This window comes from Desmodus rotundus, chromosome X, assembly GCF_022682495.2.
Source record: "Desmodus rotundus isolate HL8 chromosome X, HLdesRot8A.1, whole genome shotgun sequence".
NCBI classification, from domain to species: Eukaryota; Metazoa; Chordata; class Mammalia; order Chiroptera; family Phyllostomidae; genus Desmodus; species Desmodus rotundus.
The window spans coordinates 93,121,338-93,145,075 of record NC_071400.1 but is presented as its reverse complement, the minus strand read 5'-3'; the positions used below and the strand labels follow the sequence as shown (position 1 = coordinate 93,145,075).

Below are 23,738 nucleotides of genomic sequence, written 5' to 3'. Positions count from 1 at the left end.
GGGGCATGAGGTCCTGCGAGGTTCCGAGCCCCTTGTAGGGCCGCTTGTTTGGCTGCTGCCGTCACCTCATGGCGACGCGAGTAGAAGAGGCAGCGCGGGGAAGAGGCGGAGGCGCCGAGGAGGTGATTGAGGCCGGACGGGGCGGACGGCGACGCAGCCCGCGGCAGAAGGTCAGTTTGGGGGCGTCCGCGTTGTTGTTGGGCTGAGGGGATGCTCCGGCTAGCTTTTTCGGGGTCCGCTTCTTTACTCTCCTCAGTTACCTTTAGACATGGGACGAACATCCGGCTATCTTCCTTCCCGGGGGTGACGACCGGGAGGGGGTAGTAGGACCAGGATGGATGGAGTAGGAGGGGGCGACGATTAGGGTTTGGGGACGCCCGGCGAGGTGGGGAGGGAGGGCAGCGTTGTGCAACCTGACGGGAGGGGGAGAGAGTGAGAGGCGGGGGCGCGCCAGGTGTGACAGCCACGTGCGGCCGGCGCCGCGGGTGCCAGGTGTTCTCTCTCGCAGCCCCCGCCCTCCGCGTGCTCTCCGTGTTCCCTGCACTGGGTGCCGCCTTCGGGGGTGCTGCCTAGGGCCACCGGCTAGCCCTCGGGTCGCCGGGCAGGTGCCCCGGGAACGCTGCGGAGTGCGTCCGGGCTGTGCGGACGAGGCTGTTGCGCAGTAATATAACCGCGCGGGAGCCGGGTCTGACCTGGGTCCCCTTCCCTCGCGCTCCTCGGCACTATGCGGGCGGGTGCTGCGAACACCGAGGGGCTGTTCCGTTCCCGGGACCCAGGTCCCCGGGGTGGTCTCTGTGCGACACGGGCATGGGTGCACGTGGGGCCGGCGATGCTAGAGGATCTGGGTTCCGTAGAGTTGGGAGCAGCATTGCGTGATAGCTGGTGTTCTCAATTCAGCACCCCCCTTCTTGCTATTTTAAAATTTATTTTGCCATCTTTTCTTTTTTTTCTTTCTTTTTTTTTTTTCCGGTTAGCGTAAACTTGAGCGCCTTCCGGCCCCTGTCCTTTGGTCTCTCTTAATCTGGGAGACAGACTGGCAGGCTGGACCGTTCCCCTTGCCTTACTTGACTCACATCAAGGAGTTTTCAATGTCTCCCTGGATACAGGAAAATCGAGACCTTCAGAGTGGGAGAATTCCACTTGTTATGGAGTCAGTGGGTGGAGTTCGAAAAAGATTGCACAATGAATGGCAAACAGGGCTTTCAGGGCCCAGGAATGGAGAACTGCACCGAAAGGGCTGGAAAGGTGGAAACCCCCTCCCTTTTCTCATAGTCAAACATTTTGAAACATTGGAGGTCCTGCTTGATCACTCAGGACTATTTAATACTACAGTTGACCCTTGATGCGGGGTTGGGGTTATAGGCACCTTCCCCTGCGTAACTTTTGATTCCCCCCAAACTTAACTACACAGTTGCCCCTCGGTACCGAGGGGGCTTGATTCCAGGACCCCGCAGATACCAAAATCCTGCGGATGCTCACAACTCCCCTATATAAAATGGCGAAGATCAATACACACAGTCGGCCCTCTGCATCTGTGGACTCCCAACCGGGCATGGAAAGCGGTACAGGCATTTACTGAAAAATATCCGTGTATAAGTGGGCCTGTGCAGTTCAAACCTGTGTTATTCAAGAGTTAGCTCTACTTAATTATGTATATGAGTATTCTTAAAAATCACTCCTGTATGAAATTATGAAATAATGTTTTTCTAGCATGATTCATGAACTTCAAAAAGGAGAACAAAGGCTCAGTTTACATGTGAGCAAAGGATCAAGAATTAGCTTTTGGAGGCCTGTTTCTAAGGTCAGGTATTTTCATCTCTCTGCTGAGGGTGTTACTACTTCTCAATTACCTCTCTTTCTCTCTCTCTCTTTGTACTCTAAAAGAAAGATCCAGTACTTGCAGGACTGAAAAAGAAGCCGAGGACCCAATGTACTCTAGGGATTCAACACTGTCACTTTGGACACTTCACTTCTTCCCTGAGGGTGGGGAGCCTGTCTCAGTGTTTCATTTCATAGGTCCCCCAGGGGAGGACTCTAATAAAAAGCCATTGCAGTTGAGGACATAAGTTCCCTTTTATGCCACTGGGGTGAGCACAACAAGTCTGAATTGGGAACTGAGGTTTAATCAACTAGCATTTTAAGCCACCAAGAAAAGTGGTAATGACTCTTTGTGGTAGCCCCCAGGTTAACAGCTGGATATGAGTAGTCGTGTGTATAGTCTCACTTTTGTTTACTTACCTCATGCCCCTTTCTTTTCTGCTCATGCTATTCTGGGCATCTTTTATCCTTTTGGTTTCCAATTGACTATGACATGGAATTAAAATACATGGTTAAATATCAGTTTTTGAATCTTCATTTAAAAAAACGGATGAATATGTTACGTCTGCAAAAATCACTCTTAAGTCATTTCTTTATGATGCTTAATTTTTTTTTCCTCTGGGTCACTGACTTGAACAAATAAATATTATTAATTCTAACTTGACCTCCGCCCTGTTTTTCAGGAAGCAGAAGTGATATTTGACTAATTGGGTTGTTTTGAAAATATTGAAGGAATTAAAAGTGATCTGCTTTGTCTCTTTGGTTACATTATGGGACTTAAAGTGAGAAAGAACTGGAGATGGACTTTATTGGTTCCTGGTGTTTTAACCAGCTACCTAGTATTTCAATCTGCTAGGTTAATTGTAGCATTGTTTCATAACTACATTTGTTTGAATGGTCTCTTGAGGTAACCTTTTTCTTTTTAAGTGAGTATTATAGTGCATTTCTAGGGGTCTCTTGAATTGTCTAAAACCATGAGGTCTGATATGATAGCCACTAAACCACATGTGGCTATTTGAATATTAATTAAAATTAAATGAAAATGAAAAATTCCATTTCTCAGTCATACTAGCCACATTTCAAGTGTCAGTAACCACTGTGGCCAGTGACTGCTGTATTAGAGCAGATCTAGAGTATTTCCATCATTGCATAAAATTCTGTTGGACAGTACTGATCTAAAAAGGTGGGATATGCATTGTCAAGTATTCCAAGAATGTTTTAGAACACCAAGCTCATTTATATTACTTCCTAAATCCCTATGTAGAATTTGTTTTATAAGAATGAGTTCTTAAAAAATTAATAGACTTAATTTTTTTTGAGTAGTTTTAGGTTTACAGAAAAATTGAGCATAAAGTCCATCATTTACATTAGGATTCATTGGTGGTACAGATTCTGAGTTTTGACACGTGTATTCACCATTACAGTATCATACAGAGTAGTTTGTCCTAAAAAAACCCTATTTGTCCCTCCCTCACTTCCCTCAAATCACTGTTCTTTTTACTGTCTTTATAGTTTTGCCTTTCCAGAATGTCTAAGGTTGATTTTTTTTTTTACTAGATTTTACTTAGGAATGTTACAAAATGATATAACTACTGTTAAACTTACTTTTAGATCAATAAACCATTTGGAAGGATAAAAATATATGGAACCTAGGCTCAAATAAACCAAATCTTACATTTACATAGTTCCCTATAGTTTATATGGCATATTTGCACACACATTAACTCCTTCAGCATCATTTGGATCTATGGAGAAGGCTGGGCAGCTGTCATTGTCTTCATTTGCAGATGACAAACTGCTTAGCAAGGTCAAGTGATTTGCCCAAGGGGTGAAGCTGAGTCTGGAACCCAATAAATACCCTTTCATCTATACTACAGTAATAAGTAGTGTAGTAGTGGGTAAATACTATGGATTTTGGAGTCAAGACTCTTGGCTCTCTGCCACTTAGGTGTGTAACCTTGGGCAAGTTTCTCAGTCTTTCTAAGCCTCACTTAGTTGCATCATCTGTGAAGTGCAAATGACGCTAATACCTATCACAAAGGATTGTTGTGAAGAATAAGAGTTGATGTGATGCATTTAGCACAGTGCCAGGCATATACAATTTTACTTGGTTTGGAAGGGAGAACATATGAAAGATTAATTTCTCTTGCTATTAGGGTACTGTTAATTTTGTAAATTTATCTTCCAACCTTTGTATTTATTCTTCCCTTTTCCCAGACTCTCTCTGTGATAGATAGACACAATGAGGAGAAATCAGTTCAGGGTGGGGCAGGAGTATTGGGGGCAGGGTAGGAAGCAACCATTTCATTATTGTGTTTTTCTTTCCACTTGTGGTCTTTGATTAATTTCCACTCTTCTGGCACAAAGAAGAATAAGACTCAAAGTGATCTTCTATTTACAGTATTTTTGTCTAATTCCATCATCAAGCTTTGGTACATTTTATTTTCATGGGAACCAAATAGGCAGAGCAGTAATGAGAGCAGACCAGCTATAGCACACTCCTCTGGTAATTCTATGGTTTTAGACTAGAATATGCTACATTTATTTATGATGTGAATAGAAGGTATTTTGTGTTATTCTGTGTGTCATTTATATTGATTTCAACTGGAGAAGTTTCATTTAGGAATGCATGTATCAAATCCAGATGCCGTAACACAGGGTGCATGTGGTTCCTCACAGAAGGATCCATTATGATACATCTCTTTTCAATAGATATGCTGTTCAGATTTTATACTTTCTGAACTCTGTTTCAAAGGAAAGAAGTTCGAGGCCCCACTGTTTACCTGCACTGTGCTAGGCACTTTAAAAGTACTTGCATTCTAGTATCTCTTCACCTCTGCTGAGTAGGTTGTTTTCCCAGGTATGAAGATAAGGCACTTGAGGCTCAATCAGGGGAAAAAACAAAAAAAAAAACCCTTACTTAAATAGTATAGCTCAGAGTTTGTAATGTTGTCCTAAAAGTGGTACATACAATTGTATAATTGATAGTGCAGCTGATGCCCCCTACTGTAGGAACAGTTCTGCTTACCTGGTTAAGTTTTAATCTAATAGCTCAAAGAAATCCCTTTGCTTCTTCCTCCCCTTCCCACCCCACCCCTCAAATTCACTCTTGCTTGGTTCTAACCTGATTATTAGTACATTTTAGTTATTATGTGACAGTATTGAAAACGTGTAAAGTAGCATGTAAGTTTTATATAGTATTCATCAACATTGAGAATTAGTGATGTTGAAATTTTCCCCAAGCATTTTCAGAAGAGGACAAAAATAGGTCAGGTAATCCTTTAAAGTGTTTGAACCCTGAGAGTATATTTTTATTATTCAATTTATTTCCTAGTTGAAATTCTGTTGGTACTATAACTACTTAAATTTTATTACTTGAAGGAAAAGATATAGAAAATGACAAGTGTTGTCTTCCTGTGCTGTCAAAATAATGTTATCAGCATTTATTGCTCAGGGTTTTGATTTGCATTCTATGTTACCTTTCCAAAATGTCCCCAGGATAATCCCTGTTATCTCCCACTTTCTACTCTAGTCTGCCATGATTAATATTGTTAGATGACCACTTTTTCGTTTTTCTTCCTTTTGTACTCTCAGAAAGGTCAAGTTAGAATAGTTTGGCAAGGAAGATGTGATGTGCCAGTAGCTTAGAAGCACATTAAAAAAAAGAAAAGATTCTATTTATTTTTTAGAGGGGAAGGGAGGGAGAGAGGGAAACATTGATGCAAGAGAGAAACTTTAATCGGTTGTCTCTCCTACACACCTCATCCAGGGACTGAACCCACAAGCTGGGCATGTGCCCTGACCGGGAATTGAACCATCAACCTTTTGCTTTGCAGGATGATGCCCAACCAACTGAACCACACGGTCAGGGCAGAAGCACAGTTCTTGGATGATTTTTTGGATGACATGTAAGCCATAATGAAAGTGAAAATGAGGCATTCTGCATAATTTGCAAGTGTATCCTCATTCAGATATTTTAACAGTTCTGCACCATAGCAATTTATACAATATTAATTTAATTTTCTTACAACTCTAGAAGGTAGATACTGTATATCTCTAGTTTACAGATAAGGAAACTGAGAGGTTGACCTCCCTGTGGCCACACAGGAGGTAGTGAGTGGTATATCGAAAAGCAGCCATTACCCACAGTGCGTGTGGCTTGTGCTCTCTTAACACATTTCTTGAGGATAATAAATAAAGATGTGTTCCTTGTTGAATGTGAGCAAAACTTGGTGGTAGGTAAAATGAGTTCTAGTTTTTACTAAATGAAAACAAATCATTAGGGGTATAAGAAACCTGTTTTAATCAAGGAACCAGGGAGTTTTAAGACTTGCAGGTTTAATACCTTTTGTTTCATTCATTTAGGCCCTAGGATGACCTTAGACATATGGCTTAGGAGGCATGCTGCACTGTAACTCCCTGCAAAGTCATGTCCAAGTGTAATTTGGATAGATTGAGAGGTAGAGAGTTTAGACATCTTTTTTTAAACTTCTTAAGGTCCACATGACACACTTAACAAAGAGCTGAAGTGGACTGGGTGAGTAGGAAAGGAAACAGGAGGCTTGATGTTTCAGAGGTGCATTGTTGGTCCACGTGGAGCTGGTGAAAGGTGACTTTGTGAACTGGGACAGGGATGTTTCATTTAGGTAACACAAAAGTAGAGGACTACCCTGGCCGGACATCTCAGTTGGTGAGAGCATCCTCCTGATACGCCAAGGTTGTGAGTTTGATCCCCGGTCAGGGCACATCCAAGAATCAACCAGTGAATGCATAAATAAGTGGTGAACAACAAATCTCTCTCTCCTCTCTCTCTCCCTCTCCCTCCCTTCCTCCCTCTCTCTCTCAAAAAGAAAAAAGTAGAAGATCGTTTTACATCCTAGGAGTGTGTGGCTTGAAGATGCTAATTGACCTGGCCCCTGCCCCTCTACGAAATAGGTCAGGTCCAAGCATATTTCATTAGATTTGGACATTAAAATCTTTGGATTTCTTGATCCTTTGGCTGCCTAGATAGGTGTTTAGGCTAATACAGGTATCTCTCAGATTGTAGATAATTGAATTACAGTTTTAGAACTAGAAGTGATTTTGCAAGTCATGGAGTTCAGCACCCATTATTTCTATAAAGGAAATAGCCATAGAAGTTGTGTCAAATCTAATGCTATCCTCCTTTTAAAAGGCAAATGACATGCACAGTCTAATATAAATGTCAGCACCTACTGCTGTAGTACTAGAGCTCACCTACAAGAAATCATGAAGGCAGAGCAGCCGTGTCCTGACGGCCTTTTCCAGGACCGTTTGCTCACTCTTGGTTTCTTCAGCCATGGGGAAAGTCAGGTTTCCTCATCCTCACTTCAGCCTTGGTTTGCCCCTCTTTTTTTCCTTGTTTACCTATTAATGCCTCCACATGTACCCCAGCCTCATACATACTGCGACAAATCTTTCTGAAGCCTTTTGCTGCCAAAAATTTGGAGTTGGAACAACAGCTAGAACTTAATCTTGTCTTCAGTTTATGTCCCTCCTCAGAACTTCGTCATTGCTTAACCATATATTCATTTATTCATTATTTGGATAACAGCTTTATTGAGGTATAATTCACATACCATACAATTAATCCCCTTAAAGTGGTGTTTAGTATATTGAGAGTTGTGTGACTATCATCATACTAGTTTATTTTTAATGTAACCTTGGGAGAATGTACTCTTTGGACTATTACAGAGAAAGATAAGAATTCAGTCCCTGGTTTCCAAGTTCTAGGTCCATGACTAGACAAATTATTTAAAGTTACTTTGCTGCTGAGACTGTTCATCATACCTGTCTATAAGATGGTTCTGAGGATTAAAGGAATAAGTATATCACATAGTTGAAGAGGCTTCTGAATGGGCCAGAGCAATGAAGGCCAAGGGAAAATGGTTTATACCAATTCTCCCTCACACCCATGTGGATTATACTGATTGGTACACCAATCACTTAACCAAAAGGGGAAAGAGGCCAGTTTGTTAGGTATGGTTGAACAAAAAGGAAATGGCACCCTTCTGCCCGTCTTCCCCGCTGGTCCCAGGGCATATTCCATAGATATGGATCTGGTTGGTTATAGGTGCCAAGATATAAACTCCTTTTGACTGAGCTGGTCTTCTGGTGTCTATTGCTGTTGCATTGCAACCAGGGCAGCAGTTCTCAAACTTCTTGGTTTCAGAATCTTTTTGCATACTTAAAAACCTGAGGAGCTTTTGTTTATATGGGTTATATCTGATAATATTTTCCATATTGGAAATTAAAACAAAAACTTAAATGATTATTTATTTTTAAAAAACTGATGTAATAATCTATTCCTGTGTAACAAATCACCCAAAATTTGGTGCTTGAAACAACATTTATAATCACATAGTTTCTGTGGATCAGGAATCTGGGTGTGACTTAGCTGGGTCTTTTGCTTCAGGGTCTCATGGGCTGTAGTCATCTGAAGGCTTGACTGGGAAGGGTCTACTTCTGGCTCACTCATGTAGCTGTTGGCAGGATTCATTTCCTCATAAATCTGTTGGATGGAGGTCCCTTGGTTCCTTGCAACGTGGGCCTTTCTGTAGGCGTCTCACAGCATGGCTACTGGCTTCATCAGAATGAGCAACAGAGTATTGGTACGAGAGAGAAGGAAGAATCAGTCTTTGTTACATAATCATAGAAGTGACATCTCTCGTTTTTGCCAAATTCTCTCTTTAGAAGCCAGTCACTAGGTCCAGCCTGCAGCAAGGAAGGGGATTATACAAGATTGTGAATACCAGGGGGAGCAGTGGGGTCATTTAGGGGCTATATCAGAAACTGCCTACCACACATTAACATGAAGAATGTCTTTCTTAAAATTGAAAATAACTGATTTTCCAAAATAAAACTTGATTAACAAGAGAACATTGTTTTAAGTTTTTGCAGATTTCTTTAATGAGTGGTCTAACAGGAGATAGATGAATTCTTACATCTCTTGCATTCAGTTTACGTCAGTCAGTATGCCATGTTAGTTGAAGTACGTGAAGACAATCTGGCCTCACACATGTACGTATGTAGTTGGAACGGGGAGTAATATTTTAATAGCTTTTTTAAGTAATTGTGCAAATTCTTTGATATTACACCAAAACTTGGCAAATAGTAGTTCTTGAAGGTTAGTTGCCAGTGTGGGATCTGAAACCCTGTAGAACTTTTTGTCCTGTTATATTAAAATCTATTGGTCTGTTTTGCATTTTGATTGGATGCTTTTTTTCATGCATCATTTTGTAACATCACCCATTAATCATTTGGGAAATATTGCTTTCCTGAATTGTGTTGATCTTCCAAATACAGTGGAACCTCAGTTCTCAAACTTAATTCATTCTGGAAAACTGTTCGAGAAGCAGTTTGTTCGAAAACAATCTCCTTTGCCGCCTGAGAGATACATGATTGATCATACAGGTATCAGTATGAGAGGGTTGTTGGGTAGAGAATCAGGACATGAATTTTTGTTCAACAACTGAGACAATTTTTGCATAAATAGCTTGGTTGAGAACCAAATTGTTCAAGGACCAAGGTGTTCGAGAACTGAGGTCTGACTATCGACACACTTTGTTCTAAATATCAAAATCACATTATGAAATATCACCACTGATATCATCAGAAAAGTCTGTCTTTCTGAAAGATTTTATTTATTTATTTTTAGACAGAGGGGTAGGCAGGGAGAGAAGCATCAATGTGTAGTTGCCTCTCACGCGCCCCCTACTGGGGACCTGGCCTGCAACCCAGGAATGTGCCCTGACTGGGAATCAGTGACTCTTTGTTTCTCAGGCTGGAGCTCAATCCACTGACGACACAAGCCAGGGCAGAAAAGTCTTTTTAAGTGTCGGGAAGTATGGCAGCAGATAGTTTTCAGAAAATTAAAAAACATTTTTTTGAAGACTCAAATTTTATATTGACAACGAAGACTGTCAGTTTACCTTGAAGTAACAGGCTCAGTCACTTCATATATTTTGGAGAAAAATTTCTGCCAAATGTCCAAGTCTGTCTTTAAAAACAAACAACAAAAAAACAGACGGTAATCCATGAGAAAATCTGCTAGCTGGGCTCATAATTCAGACAGCCGCATTAGTGCTTTTCTTCCACATTGCCATCATACTTTGGTGAGTGGCAGAAGTACCTTCTGTGTACTTTCTGTGTTGTCTTCACACAGAATTACAAAGATATGTACTCAAGGGTTGAGATTTAATAAAAATGATAATTTTTGTGGCTTTCTCAAGGGCATTTTTAAGTAAAAATTGCTTTTTCTTCATGATTTCTAGTATAGAAATGTGCCGCTGCTTTGATTTCTGCTAAGGATCCAACAATGTTACTCATTACGGCTTTTGCACAATCAATACAAATGTCAACACCATAAAGACAAATAACAACTCAATACTATTGTGAAAATAGTTTTCGAGCTTGCAGACCACCTGGAAAGGTTCAAAGACCAGAGTTTGAAAACCAGTGCTGTCAGAAGGGAATAGGCTTATTTTTCCCTATTCCTAAGACTTGTTCTTAGAAATGTGGCATCCCAACTATTTTTCTTAAAGATTTTATTTATTTATTTTTAGAGAGAGGGGAAGGGAGGAGAAAGAGAGGGAGAGAAACATCAATGTGTGGTTGCCTCTCACACGCCCCACACTGGGGACCTGGCCCGCAACCCAGGCGTATGCCCTGACTGGGAATCGTACAGGCACCCCCCTGTTTTGCAGGCCAGTGCCCAATCCACTGAGCCACATCAGCCAGGGCACATTCCAATTATTATTGATTCAACTGCTTTACCTTGCTAATGGAACAACTCAATCCTAGCAAGGAGAATATTTTTTACATTTTAATTTCTAATGAACAGTATAAAGCTAGGTTTTGTTTGCTAAAGGAATCATGATTCTTCTGTGTGTGGTAAAATACGCATAACATAAAATTGACCATTTTAAGCGTTTGTAGGCACGCTGTTGAGTGGTATTAAGCACATTAACAGTGTTGTGCAACCATCAGCACCATCCATCTCCAAAGCTTTTTCATCTTCTCGAACTGAAACTGTTCTCCCTGGCAACCACCATTCTATTTTTTTCCCTCTATGAATTTGACTACTCTAGGTATTTTACATAAGTGGGATCATAGAACATTAATCCCTTTGCGTCTGGCTTTTTTCCACTTAACATCCTTGCTTCAAGGTTCATCCATGTTGTAGTATGTGACAGAATTCTTCCTTCTTTTCAAGATGGAATAATATTCTAATGTATGTATATGACCACATTTTGTTTATCCATTCATCCGTTGATGGACATTCTGTCATTAATCATCATTCTTAACTTAAATGAGATGCTGTAGGACTTCCCTTATAGAAGCGTTACCTTCAAAACAGGCTCAATAAATGTAGGTCTCTGCCCTGGCTAGTGTGGCTCAGTGGGTTGGGTGTTGTCCCACAAACCGAAAGTTCGTCATTTCAATTCCCAGTCAGGGCACATGCCTAGGTTGTAGGTTCGGTCCTTGGTCAGGGTGCATATGGAGGGCGGCTGACTGATGTTTCTCTCATGCTGATGTTTCTCTCCTTTTCCTTCTCCTTCCCTTCCCTTCTCTCTAAAAATATTTAAAAAAATTTTTTTAATATAGTTCTCAAATAATGGCTCCCCTCACCCCTTTTTCCCCTAGTTTATGTATATGATGGAGTAATGTTCTCACTGTCTTAGAATTGCAGGGCTAAGCTAAAATAATGTCTCAAAAATGTCTGGCACATAGCAGCATTTAGTAAATGTTAGGTTTTTTTCCTTCCTCCCCTCACTCAGAACTTCACCTTATCTATATAGGGTGGAGCAAAAGTAGTTTTCTAGTTGTGAGTGCACGAAACACAGAGTTTAGTCTTGCGTTATTATTTATTAATTATTCTATTTCCATAGGAACAATTGTAAACCTAATATTGCCTCACCCGGTACTATGTTAACCCTCTTCCATATATTCTATGTATCTCAAACAGTATGCTTAAATATTGACCATCTGATTTCACTTGGGAAATAATTAATTACCTATGAATCTGAGCCACAGTTATAAATTGAGGCCAAATTTAAATGAGATCTTTCAGTTTTCAGAAATGTTTTAAGAAGGAAATAAACGAGAACTGCTACAAAACTTCACTTTTAGGAGATCCCACTTCTTTAATCCAGTAGGAGATGTGAATGTAAAGACTTAGGACAGACTCAGAGGCCTGTAGGGCAGGGTGGATGGAAAAGAGAACATGAAACGAGACACAACTCCTGCAGTCTTCAGACTCTGAACTTGGGATACTGGTAGAAAAATGAACAAGTTAATACTGTGATATTAATCCCAAATTCACTTAATTAAAATGAAGTTGATCAACATTACAGGTCTTTTTTAATAAAAGAAAGTCATACATTCACATAATTAAAAAATTAAAATAGAACCAAAAAGTATAAAATGAAAACGGTAAGTCTTACTTCATTTCCAACTTCTAAGTTCATACTCCAGAGGTAATCATGGTGAGCAATTTTGGTGATATCCTTATAGAAAAGTTTTATTCATGTACTGCCTTACATATGAGTACATTTATTTATCCTGACATGTTCATCCTGCACTAGATATCTGTCTTTTTCCCTGTTTAATGATATCTTGCAGTTCTGTCTATAAGGCTGATCTATGTCAATATTCTTTTGAATAGCTGCATAGTTTTACCTTGTATAGATGACCTTTATTTAACCAGTTCCTTGTTGGTAGACATTTAGATAGTTTGGCGTGGCAACAAGCGGTGGTTTGGTGACTGGCCTTTGCCCTTGAGTGAGAATATCTGTGGAATAAACCAGCAGTTGGAATCTGCTGGGTGAAAGTCAATGACCATTCAGATATTGGTCAATACTGCTAAGTAACTCTACCCAACCAACACTACCATTTTAGATGCCCCGGGACTGTATGTACTGAGGGACTGTTTCCCACACCACAGTTTGTTTTGTTTTTTTAAATCATCCTTTAAAATCTGGTAGGTAAAAGATGGTGTCTTACTTTGATTTGCATTTTGATTTGTGGGGTTTTTTTTTAATTATGAATGAGGTTGAATCTGTTTTTGTGTATTAGGCATTTTTAGTTTGCTAACTGGTTTGCTTGTTCACAAACCTTTGAAAATTGGGTCTCTGACTTATTTAAAGCCTGTACAAATGTCGTCTTTTGGCTAGTCTGAAGTTTCCAGTTATTAGTAAATTGATCTTCTTCTCCTTTAAAAAATAAAACAGCTTCGGAGTTTTTTGATTTCCTAAGAAAGGCCTTTCCCATACCAAGGTTATAAAAATTTTTTTCCGTAGGACTTCTAGTTCTGTGTTGTTTTCATGTTTCAATCTTGGTACATGTGGAGGGGTGAGACAGGATATCACTTTTCTCCCCCCATATGGCTTGGGAGCTATCTGAAATCGTTCTCTTTACTAATTTGAAATGACACCATTTTAAAAAAATTTTTATCGTTACTCAATTACAGTTGTATGCCTTTTCTCTCCATCCCTCCACCCCACCTAAATGACACCATTTTAAATATAGTACATTCCAGTATAGGGGGTCTGTGTTTTTTAATTAATTTTTTTACAGCTCTATTTAAGTATAATTAACATACCATACAACTCACCCATTTTTTTTTGTTGTTGATTTTAGAGAGAGGGGAAGGGAGAGAGAGAGGGAGGGAGAGAAATATAGATGAGAGAGAAACATCGATCAGGTGCCTCTTGCTGTTGCCGTGACAGGGGACCAAACCCACAACCCAGGCAGGTGCCCTGACTGGGAATCAAACCTGTGACTTTTCCGTTTATGGGATGACTCTCCAACCAACTGACCTACACTGGCCAGGTCTGTGTGGCCTGTTTTTAAAGACAGTGCTATATAAGTAAGAAATCTCAGAAAAGTATTTCATGCCTGAAATAAAAATAAGGTCTCAACTTTGGGAGTTTATATTTTGAGATAAAAAGAATTTATTGTCTTAGCCCCGGCTGCTGTGGCTCAGTGGACGATTGAGTGCCAGCGTGTGAACCACAGGGTCACAGGTTCAATTCTCAGTCTAGGGCATGTGCCTGGGTTGCAGGCCAGGTCTCCAGTAGGGGCTGCGCGAGAGGCAACCACACATTGATATTTTTCTCCCTCTCTTTCTCCCTCCCTTCCCCTCTCTAAAAAAAATTAAATAAAATCTTTTAAAAAATCCTAAAAAAATATTGTTTTAAAAAAGAATTTATTGTCTTAAAGAATACAGGCATATTGTAGAGACATATATACCAGAATATAATTACATACTAGTGCACAGTAATATATAATTTTATACGTTAAAAATAAAAACCCTGCCCTTACTGGTGTGGCTCAGTGGATTGAGCGCCAGCCTGCAAACTAAAAGGTTGCTGGTTCAATTCTCAGGGCACATGCCTGGGTTGTGGGCCAGGTCCCCAGTTGTTGGTGTGTGAGAGGCAACCACACATTGATGTTTCTCTCCCTCTTTCTCCCTCCCTTCCCCTCTCTAAAAATAAATAAATAAAATCTTTAAAAAAAAAAGACTTTAATTTTTTTCACTCCTTTGTTCTAACACAGTAGAACAGCCAAACTACTATTTAAGGTGTTGAGTTATATAATATATATTTTAAAGGCTATGGTCCAAAATGGTTAAAACAGAATTTTGAGATGAATGACTGATACAATGTTAGCTGTGTGGAAAACTTTGCTATCTAAAATAATTCTTTGAAAGATTAAAATAGCTTTAGGATATGAACTATTTTAAATGACTCATAAAGATAAAGTCACTTTTCTAATTTAAAAAGCAGATGAACTCACCAAATCCATCCACCTATTGAAAAAATAAAAAAGCACATTAAAATAATTTTTATAATAGGTTTGTAAAATCTGTATCTTGAAATGTAAAGGCCCCTTAAAATACTGGAAATATTTAAGAGGGATGTTCACATTTTAAAAACTGAATAAGGCCAATAACTGGTGTCCTAAGAGGTGTGAGGTGTCTTCGGTATGTTTCAGATTTCCCTGTGCCTTCTGCCCGCGCTGGGCCACACTGGGCTGGGCAAGCATGCACTCTCGTCCTCACATTCCTGTTTGGTGGTTGACAACTCTTAGGGTAAATTATAGAAACATAGGTATGAAGAGGTTTTTAGAGATAATTTATTTTATTTTTTTAAAGATTTTATTTACTTTTAGAGAGAAGGCAAGGAAGGGAGAAAGTGAAGGAGAGAAACAGCAATGTGTGAGATACACATCAATCAGTTGACTCTCACACACCCCCTACTGGGGACCTGGCCCACAACCCAGGCAAGTGCCCAGACTGGGAATCGAACTGGTGACCTTTTGGTTCACAGGCTGGCATTCAGTCCACTGAGCCACACCAGCCAGGGTAGAGATAATTTAGTTTATCCTAAGACACAAATACGTTTTCAAAAAAAATCCTCAATGCCTTAAATAACCACTTAAAATTATTTAAAGGTACCTGTACCCCTGGATTAATCCTGCCTCACCTCTCTAAATCCCTGACTTAATAACTGCTAAAAATTTTAGAGCTCTTTCCCAGTGTTTTCCTAAATGCAGACTGGTATATCTAGCATGCTACGTATTTTTAGACATTTTGTAACGGCGTGAGAGATCTGTTTGCCTTGACCTTTCATTTTCCAAGGCTGATGTATGAAGGGAAGGGAGCACTGCAATGGAGAGAACATAGGCTCTTGAGTTTGACAGGCCTGGTTTTGAATTTTGCTGCCCCCTTTTACTGACTTTAATATGATCTTGGGCAAGTTACCTCACCTCACCTGAGTCTCATTTTCCTTATCTGGGAACATTAAGACCTATCTCTCAGTGGGCTGGGAAAGGTTAAATGGGGTAACGGGAGATTAACAAGTTCTGAAGATTCCCTTCACTTACTTGATAGTTTTCGTTGGAACCCAGGGCAAGCTAAGTCTCCCCAGGTCTCTCCCCAGGAGAATGCGTAAGTGTGCACAAGCTTTCCCACCAGCTCCCTCTGAAGGGCCACCCCAGCCCTCAGCAGCAAGGACTGAGTGATTTCTGCTCTTAGTACATGCTTGGCACTGGTTGAAGGCATTTTAGCTTATTGAAGCAGATGGTAGTTGAAATAATTAGGAAGTGAATGTGGGTGTTGGCTTTTTTTGTTTTTTATTTACACCAGCTTTAGTAAAAGAACAACCATTACTAATAATATTGAAGCTCTTTAAACAAAACAAGCCAAAGAAATACAGTTCTTTACCTTGAACACTTACTTAAAAGAGCATAAGTGAAAGTTTTAAACTTTAAAGTTATTCATCTTTCTCTTTATTCACAGAGTAGTAGGAAAAGAAACTCATTTAACTTTTTTTCTTTTAGGCTTAAAATTTTAAAAAAATAATTGATTAGAGAGAGAGGGAGAAACATTGATTTGTCATTCCACTTATTCATGTATTCATTGGTTGATTCTTTTATGTGCCCTTAACGGAGATTAAACCCTTACCCTTGGCGTGTGGGTACAGTGCTGTAACCAACAGAGCTATCCAGCCAGGGCTCCTTTAGGTTTTTAATTCCCATGCAGGCTAAGTTTCAAATGTATTGATCCAAAAAGCTAGTACAAGTAGTGGATGAATACAGAGTATTCATTTTCATTTGCAAAAATTTCTGAAATAGTTATTCTTTGCTTCTACAATTAATTGTTGGTAAACTGGTTACTATCCATTTTGAAGGACCCTCTTCTTCAGTTAAGGAGACATCTTAGCTCCAAGTATTGAGACAGTGGAAGGAAGATGGAGAAATATATCCTTTGACAGGTCCGTAGCATCTGGGTTGGGGAGGTGATTGGGGATTAGGGTTCTAGTAAACTCTATTGGGGCCAAATGACATGCTCTCTAGCACATTATTATAGTGTTTCAAGCTACAAGAGCTAAACACGCTGCTCATGACTATAGCTTGATTAGCAAAGTGAAAATGTTTTTTGTTATATGATTTTGTTTAAGGAAAGGTTCAAATAGAAATTCATCTTGAAAGTACTTATTATTGCTTTCATTTTTATTTGAGATTGGAATTTAAATAAACATGTTCTCTTCTTCTTCTTTTGCCTAATAATAGATACCATATTAGAGAACTCTATTCATCTTGGTATTTAAAAAAAAACAAAAACAACCCCCCCCCCAACAAACTGTTAGAAAGCTAATTCCTGGTCCCTAACTTGAAAGGTAAAAACAGGCCTGCTGTGAAAGCCACTCTCCCCATTTCTCTCCATTAACATGTTTCTTACACAACCCTCCCCCCTACAAGCACACATTTCATGGCATACACTGCATATTATAGGATATTTTTCTTTTTCCCTTTTCAACTTGTACTTACAGTTTAGTAATTATACAACTACCTATTCTTTTTGAACGGATGCTATAGTACTCCATTGTATGGATGTACCACAATTTATCTAGTCATTATTAATTGATATTTAGGGTATGTCTGATTTTTTGTTACTCTGCTGCATAAATATCCTTATGTATATCATACCACAAATGTACTGGTTTATCTGTAGGAAAAATGGCTAAGAAATGAATTTGCTGGTATAGGCACATGTGGCATGATGATTTTTTAACACTTTATTATGAAATTTTTCAAACATATGGTAAAGTTGAAAGAATTTCATGCTAAACATCCACATTGCCACCACCTAGATTCTACCACTGACAGTTTACTGCCCTTTTCACGTCTGTTCACCTGTCTGTCCTTCACCCATGAAGCCATTATAAGTGTGTAAATGCTGAGTTGTAACAGATGCATGCTGCTCTCTCTGTAACCAAACTCTTATCAAGATATTGAGCATTCCAGCACCCCAGAATGTTCCCTTCTGCCCCTTCCGACACAATCCCTGCCTTGACCTGTACTCCGTAGTGTTTAAACCAATTTATCCCCTAACCAGAAATGCTTGAGAATACCTTACGTCTTCTCTTACACAATGTGATCAGAGTTTCTGATGTGAAAAATATGTGATAGTTTTAAGTTGCATTTCTCATATTAGTAAAGTTAAGCATATGTTTACAAGCCATTTGTATTTCCTTTCTGTGAATTCTTCATATTGTTTTCCCATTTTTGTTGGGTTGGAGGTCTTAGCATTCTTTATTCCATTTGAGAATCCATTTTACTTTTTCTGACTGCTTAGAATTTTAATAAAATTTGCATATGTTCTGTGATACTTCCGGTGTTCTGTTATTAGTTATTAAATCTCCTATGCCATTTTGAAATAGGTGAATATATTGTGCCTTTTCTCCAAAATTGAGAGAATGAAGAACAGTAATTTCTCCAAAATTGAGAGAATGAAGAACAGTAATAACAGAAAATACTTGCAAATCATATGTCTGATCAGGGTCTTGTGTATAGTGTATATAAAGAACTCTTACAACTCAATAATAAAATAACAAATAACCCAAATAAAAAATAGGCAAAGGACCTGAATAGGCATCTCTGCAAAGGAGGTATACAAATGGCCAATAAGCACATGAAAAGATTCCCAGCGCCATTAGATGAGACACCTCCATACTTGGATGGTTGTAATTAAAAGGACAGTGTCAGTGTGGATAAATTGGAACCCTTATCCACTGCTGTGGTGGGAATGTAAAATGGTGCACTCGCTGGAAAAATAGTGTGGCAGTTCTTCAAAAGGTTAAAATATAGGTTGACCATATGACCCAGCAGTGGTACTTCAAAAGTTGGTACAAATGCCCATCAACTGATGAATGGATAAATAAAATATGGTATATCCACACAGTGGAATATTATTTGGTAATAAAAAGAAATGAAGTACTGATACATACTATACAAGCTTTCATGGTTGAACCTTGAAATTATTATGCTATCTAAAATAAACCAGACACAAAAGGCCACATATTATATGATGTTATGTATATGAAATGTCCAGAATAACCACATCTGTAGAGCCAGAAAGTACATTAGCTACCTACGACTGGAGATAATGGTAGGATTAGGGATTTATAGCTGAAGAGTACTGAGTTTCATTTTGAGGTATCAAAAGTTCTAAAATTGATTGTGGTGATGGTCACACAACTGTGAACACACTAAAAACCAGTGAATTGTACACTCTTAATTGGCAACTTGTATGCTATATAAAGTCTATCTCAGTAAAGCTGTTAAGAAAGATCACAAATAGAACTGAAAAACTACAAATTAACAAATTTCATTCCTCACGTAGCTTTCTTATTAAAATTAGTCCTAGGATAGGCCTCAGGTTTCCCTTGGTGAAAATTATTTATGCTCCCTGTCTTCCAAATTGCTTACTCATTATATTTGGATATGACTTGACACCACACTTTCTGGTATTGTGTGGGGTTTATTATCATTATGCTTCTGAGAAATTATATTACGTGTTAGGGATAAAGAATCTTCATTTTAATTATCTTTTAGTACATTTTCATCAATATTTAAAGACAACATTGTGGTTTTGTAGTCCTATTCTTAATACTGATAGTCTTCAGGGAATAGGTTTGAAAATTATTTTTTGTTAATTGGGGAAAATGGGGTATTAATAATACTCATTTTTGCATAAAAGGTCTCTGTTAACATTATGGGCCCAACTAGTACATGGCAGTTTAATAACTGATATAAAATAGAGGTAGAATTAGTAGTTAAATATACAATATAGCATTAAAATGATCACTTTGCATTTGGTTTGATAGTAATTCTTCTGTAGTATGTTATTTGGGGCATATTAGTGGTTTTAAGAAATTTCTGCAGTAATGAAATTTAACAAAGGACAATTCCTAAAATTTCATCATTAATTTTTTTTAATCCTCACCCAAGGATATGTTTACAGATTTTAGAGAGACAGGAAGGGGGGGAGAGAGAAACGTCATTGTGAGAAACATTGATCAGTTACCTCCCATATGCCCCCTGACTGGGGATCGAACCCCTGACCTTTTTATGTGTGGGATGATACTCCAACCAACTGAGCCACCCAGCTAGGGCTCATCATTAGTTTTTAAATAAACTTAACATCTATGGATTACACGAGAAACAATGCTCTATGGAATGCATTACATGTGGAAGTGAAATTTAAAATTTTTTTTGAAAGAATTAAGGTCTTCAGTATGACTTTGTAAATTTTAAAAATCTGAATTAGGCTTATAATCTGAATGTGGAATCAAATTTAACTCAAAATAGCCCATTTTCCCTTAATGCATTACTTTTTTTTTTTAAGAAGTGAAAGTATTACAGGTACATTATTTTTAAAGTATGAAAAGCAACACAACCCTAATCTCTCCCCCCAGAGGAAAATATTTCTGTTTTGGTTCATAAATTTTGAATAATGTATACATTGCAACTTTTAAAATAAACCTTACTGAAGTAAAACATACATTCAGAACAGTATACAAAGCACAAATGTTCAGGCTTACTGAATTTTCACAAAGTGGTCATCTGCGTTGCCCTGTCTAGATCAAGACAGAACCTTACCTGATACTGCAGAAGGCCTTGCCCTCACAAGTAACCACTATCCTGATTTCTAGCACCATCAATTAGTTTTGCCTGGTTTTGAACTTTATATATAAATCGTTTCCTAGAGTGGGTATTCTGGCACCTTCCTTGCAACAGTGTGCCTATGAGACTCGTCTGTGTGGCTGTATGTAGTAGTAGTTCATTCTCATTGCTGGATGGTATGAACATGTTAGAATGCTCCTTTCTTCTGTTGATAGAAATTTGGATTGATTCCATTTTGGGGTAATTACAAATAGTATTGCTCTAGACATTCTTCGCCTTTGGTTGCACATATGTGCACACTTGGGCGAGATCCTAGGACTACAATTAACCATATTGGAAGGTATCCATGTTGCTAAAGAGTTTTTCAAAGTGACTGTACCAACTTGTTCTTTCAAAAGCATGGTACTTGGTATTTCAACGTTAGACTGTAAAAGATAAGCATTTAGTTTCCTTAACCTCTCTATCCCCTGCTTTGGTACTTTAAATTATTTTTAGTTCTTTGGTTGGATTTTTATTTTTATTTTTTAAAGATTTTATTTATTTATATTTTAGAGGGGAAGGGAGGAGAAAGAGGGGGAGAAAAACATCATTGTGTAGTTGCTTCTCACGAGCCCCCAGTTGGGGATCTGTCTCGCAACCCAGGCATGTGCCCTGACTGAGAATCGAACCAGCAACCATTGGTTTGCAGGCGCACGCTCAATCCAGTGAGCCACACCAGCCAAGGCTGTATTTTTATTATTATAACTGGAAGTAATCTCTGTTCTACTAATTTTGGAAAATAGCTTTTGTCCAGTTGTAATAAGAAAAAGATATTAGACACCCCCATTGTATTATTCAAAAAGGAAGAAGCTCTCTTTTACACAGAGAGAACATGTACAGAATTTAAATTTGTGTTACATCATTTGACCAAGCACTGTTAACAAGGGGGGATACCCCGTAAATAAGGGGGTTAACAATGTGATATAAGAGAGAATAAAGTGAAGTAACTGATTTGAGAATAAAATACTAGAATAAAGCCACCTGTCCCATGCCTACTGTCTGTATTTGTTAGGATTAGGATAGCTGTTTAAAACATTATTTGTTGTGCTTAATGTACAACAAATTAATTTTCTTCCTCCTCTAATAGTAGTTTTCGTGTGGACAAAATGTAGCTTTTTGTGTCTGGCTTCTTTCACGCAGTGTAATGATTTCAAAGTTCATCCATGAAACCATATAGTTTAATAATAGTAGTATGGGTGTTCTTTGCAAGAAGGGTGACTTTCTTTATATGTACATGGGATTTAGGGGCCCAGGCTACTTTCATCCTGTGCCTCTGCCATCTTGTAGGGTCTTGGATACCTCTGCATTAAGCCAGAATGGGAAAGAGATGGTAGAGAAAGAACGTTTGCTTCTAAGAATGAAAGTCTTGTTGTGGAAGGGACAGTCATCGCTTGGGCTCACATTCCATTTGTGGGAACTTCACATGGGAGTCCCACCTAGATGTAAGGGCTGGGAGTTATATTGTCCTTAGCTGAGTACTGGTCCAGCAGTGCCAGCTCCCCAGGATATTGGAGGAGCATGGGGTTTTTGCTGGACACCTAGTGAACCATCTCTTCTGTACCATATCCTTAAGGATAAGACCAGAATAATATTTTTGAGGTAAAACTGGAATATAACCTAAGTTTCAGGTGCGCAACATTTAATTCAACCTCTGTGTACTGTTAACCACCAAAGTGATCGCCACCAAAACTCTGGATACCATCAAGACCAGAATAATTCATGTTCATCAACTCAGGACAATTTCATGTTTGTTAACTAACATGAAATTTGTTTGCTAATTAACCAGGGGAGTTTTTATAGGGAAATAAGTGAGGATTTACAACTAAATGGCATTTCTTGCTTCCTTTGGTACCACTTAGATGTGTGGTTTGTTTTAACTTTTATTTTTCTTATCCTTTACAGTTAGGTCACCTCTCAGTGAAACATAGAAACTACTTACCATATTTTCATCAATTTTACAAACCACTAAGAAAGAAAAAAGCTGTCAACCTACAGTGTGCTATTGGTTTTAAACATTGATTACATTTGATTTAACCCCCATTTCCATCTTTTTTCTCCTCCCTTCCATCTAGTTTGTGATTGGCACAATGGAAGAAGCTGGAATATGCGGGCTAGGGGTGAAAGCAGATATGTTGCGTAACTCTCAATCAAACGATATACTTCAGCATCAAGACTCAAATTGTGGTGGCACAAGTAACAAACATTCACTGGAAGAGGATGAAGGCAGTGACTTTATAACAAAAACCAGAAGTTTGGTGAGCTCAGCATACTGCATACAAGAGTCAAGAGAGGACATTCCTGGGCAAGAAGCTCGAACAGATCCCCCTGATGGTCAGCAAGATTCAGAGTACAGCAGGAGCAAAGAAAAGACCTTAGGTAATATCTCTGCTCAGTGGCTAGACGCTTTCACACAGAGCCTATTTACTTATATTTCCTGTGGCACAGGTGATGATGGGTGTGGCCTGTAGTGGTCAGTATCGAGGTGGATGTTCAGCGTCTGTTGTCTTCACTGGGGCCTGCCTGCCTGCGTGCTGCAGTTCTGTGCGGGAGGCGAAGATGGCAGAGTAGGAAGTTTGCTCTAAATAATTAAGAATTGGCTTTTGTGGAAAAAATTGGGGCCTACTTGATAGAAATAGTATTAGACTTGCCTTGTTTGCATCTTTAATGTAGCCTGACCAACATTTACTATGAAAACTGTATATTTTATCACCTTAGTATTTAAAAACTAGTCATGAAAATTTAGACATGACATAATGTTATCTGTAGTTCAGAAAGTGGGGTAAGACTGGCTTGGCTTTCAAGGGTATGTTTTCTTTCTCCTCCTCTATTTGAGACTTAGGACCAAGAATGTGATACATTGAATCTCGTTATGAAATCTGAAATGTACTTTTATTTTTGCCTCACTGGTTGCCCCTAAGTTTTTTATACTTATTATGCCCAAGATGAACAGTGTTTAATTTGTATGGTTTTCTATATGCTACATTAGAATTATTCTTATTAAATCCATTTTCTGCTAGATTGGAAAACTTAAAAATTTATCGAAATATAAAAATAATTTTAATTAAACAATTTTTAATTTCCTTACAAATTAGACAAAGTTCTTCAAAGTCAGCAGCCTCAACGATATGTGTAACAGCAAAATGGGGTCTTAAAAAGTTGCACATAATGTTACCATGTGACCCAGCAATTCTACCTATACATATGTGCCCCAGAAAATTAAAAACGTGTCCTTGCAAAATGGTACCTGACTGTTCCTGACAGCATTATTTGTAATAGCCCAAAAGTTAAAACAAATGTCATCCATCAGCTGATGAATGGATAAGAAAATATAGTATACCCATACAGTGGAGTATTATTCAGCAATAGAAATGAATGTAGTGCTGATCCCATGT

General features: G+C 38.8%; 1 protein-coding gene across 1 annotated transcript in view; it reads left to right on the top strand.

The window, feature by feature from the left end:
• The first annotated feature begins 11 nt into the window (after positions 1–11).
• Positions 12–23,738, top strand: part of TXLNG (taxilin gamma) — a 47,334-nt gene continuing 23,607 nt past the window's right edge. The window contains exons 1-2 of the mRNA XM_024569805.4: positions 12–170; positions 22,419–22,722. Of these exons, the coding sequence (XP_024425573.2) occupies positions 69–170; positions 22,419–22,722 (406 nt within the window). The 5' untranslated portion in view covers positions 12–68. The remainder of the gene's footprint in view (positions 171–22,418; positions 22,723–23,738) is intronic.